General features: G+C 53.2%; 1 protein-coding gene across 1 annotated transcript in view; it reads right to left on the bottom strand.

The window, feature by feature from the left end:
• Positions 1–28: 28 nt before the first annotated feature.
• The window catches only part of EML3 (echinoderm microtubule associated protein like 3), a 10,690-nt gene continuing 8,212 nt past the window's right edge, over positions 29–2,506 (bottom strand). The window contains exons 16-20 of the mRNA XM_021714700.1: positions 1,762–1,829; positions 1,122–1,210; positions 953–1,050; positions 753–840; positions 29–255 (exon numbers count right to left, since the gene is read on the bottom strand). Coding sequence (XP_021570375.1) covers positions 122–255; positions 753–840; positions 953–1,050; positions 1,122–1,210; positions 1,762–1,829 — 477 coding nt within the window. The 3' untranslated portion in view covers positions 29–121. The remainder of the gene's footprint in view (positions 256–752; positions 841–952; positions 1,051–1,121; positions 1,211–1,761; positions 1,830–2,506) is intronic.

Here is a 2,506-nt window from a genome sequence, read left to right as displayed (position 1 = left end):
TTTCTGGCCCCGAGAGTCAGAGAAGCCTCCCGAGCTGGACCCGCATGTTTCTGGGCGCCCCCCCACCCCGCCACGACACCCGCCCGGCGTCCCGAGCCCAGGCGCGGCTCCACCTTGTCCCCTACCCGTCCCGCAAGGTTCCACGCCCCTGCTCACCGTAGACGTGGAAGCCCAGTACGCAGGTGTAGGTAGCCCATTCGCGGTCTCTACTCTCATAGCGATTCCTCAGCAGCTTGCAGCCTCCAGCAACATCCCCTGGGGAGAGGGAGCCCACCCAGCTCAGTTCTCTCTCTGCCCTCAGCGGGAAGATGCCCAGGAAGGCCAGGTTGGAAAGACTGACTTAGGCGAGGCAGTATTGTGACATCTGGTCCCTGTGGTAGCCCCTCCACTCCCCAGTCTCGTGAAAGCCACCCCAGTGCTTTCTGAGTTCTCGCAGAAATTCTAACAGCTTCTCATCAGTTCCTCCTCCCTAGATAAGTCAAGCCCTCCACACTTGCCCTGAGAGACTTTTACAAAATAATCACAGCGCATTTTTCAACTCCCTCAAGTCCACAAGACATAGTGTGAAACTATGGGGATTTTTCCAAGTCACAAAATCTCTATGTATAATTCCGACTCCACGTTAACTCTTCTTCACCTCCTTATCTGACAGCCCCTCTGACTGTAGCTTCCCAAGTATTCTTCATCCCCTTCCAACCAGGAGCCCCTCCCCCAAATAAAACTCCAATTACCCTCTCCCCCATGCCACTCACAATAAAGAATCTCATAATCCCCAGAATTGGACATAATGAAGTTCCCATCCTTGGACCAGTCAAGATGAGTGATGAAGCTGGAGTGACCCTGGAGGCAAAGGTCAAGAGTTTAAAAATATACAGCCACCATTTCCCATCCCCAGAGCCCCCTTAATTTCCTTGCTGTTACCATGCCCCACCCTGCACCTCAGCTTCCTCACCACACAGCGGCCAAAGCGGCTAGACTTGGCACCGTCACTGGAGACACTGTAGATGTAGATCATGTTGTCATGGGAACCGATGGCCAGGTACAACCCATCTGCAAATACAGTCACTCAGAGAGGGAAGGGCTGAGGACGGATCAGAGGCAAGGGAGGGGGTGGCTCCCACCTGGGCTGTACCGGACCACTGAGAGCTGCTCGTTGCCATCAGTTACATCAGACACGATCTCTCTGGTTTCTGTGTCCAAAACCAACCACCTGGAAGGGAGAGAGGCAGAGGCAACAGGAAGGCAAAAAAGCAGGATGTGAGGAGACACCCCCCCAGGGAGGCCGCCTTGGGCAGGGTGAGGGATGGCAACTCAGTTAACATCAGAGAGGCCCACAGAAAGGCTATGATGTAGAAGAGAGGTCACCACTGCATTCTTATGCTAGAGATGGAAAGGGGCTAAGTGCAGATAAAAGCTGAGAAGCTTCTGAAAAAAGAGTCAGAAACTACAAACCAGGAGCCACTACAAAGCCTTGTGGAGTCCGTGAGCCTGTCACTTTCCTGTGTTGGTCTCTCCGTGCCCCTCCCATTCCCGCTGCTTCTCTAGCGTGGGCTGCCACCTCCTCTACTCCCAGGCTTGGAGGAGAGAGAGGCTGGGAGGGGGTGAGGGAGGATGGTCACCACAGGAGAGCAAAGGAGCCCAGGCTGCAGGGAAAAGTATTCAGGAGTGGAAGGTGCAGCTGGCTCTGCCCACACCTCTATTCCCAGGAACCCTTCCCAGACCTCCCTGTCTTCCCTCCCAGGAGTACTGGCTCCCTCTCACCTCCCTGTGTTCAGTCCCACGGCCACAACTGCCCCACTCGGATGGAAGTCAGCACAAACACCAGTCTCCTGAGAGGGAGGAGAAGGTGAATTCAGACTATGCCTTTCTAGTGAGGGAACCAGGACAGACACCTTGTCATCTTGATAACAACTCCTCCTCCCATGGAGACAGGGCAAGAGAGGGAAGGAAGACCTGGAATGGAGGTAGTGTGTCACTAGAGCCTAAACCAGGGGTAATATGCAGAATCTTTAACCACTAGAACTGAGGCCCCCAGCTGTGCTGGAGATTAACCATTTAGTTGCTGGACTAAGAAGCCTGAGGTCCTAGGTCCTAGTGCCTAGGTAGCACTAGAGGCAATTGCTTTTATATTATTTTTATTTCTTTATTTACTTTGAGACAGGGTCTCACTCTGTCACCAGGCTGGAATGCAGTGGCACAATCACAGCTCATGACAGCCTGAAACTTCTGGGCTCAAGAGGTCCTCCTGCCTCAGTCTCCTGAGTAGCTGGGACTACAGGCATGTACCACCACACCTGGCTAATTTTTCTAGTTTTTGTAGAGACGAGGTCTCACTTTGTTGCCCAGGCTGGTCTCTAACTTCTGACCTCAAGTGATCCTGCTGACACCCTCCTCCCCACCAAGGTGCTGGGATTACAAGTGTGAGCTACCATACCTGGCTTGCTTTTTTATCCTTTTTTTTTTTTTTGAGTTGGAGTCTCACTCTGTCACCCAGACTGGAGTGCAG

Source organism: Carlito syrichta, unplaced genomic scaffold (assembly GCF_000164805.1).
Source record: "Carlito syrichta isolate Samal-C Ts95f unplaced genomic scaffold, Tarsius_syrichta-2.0.1 Scaffold305706, whole genome shotgun sequence".
NCBI lineage: Eukaryota > Metazoa > Chordata > Mammalia > Primates > Tarsiidae > Carlito > Carlito syrichta.
This window is presented reverse-complemented; position numbering and strand designations above follow the sequence as displayed.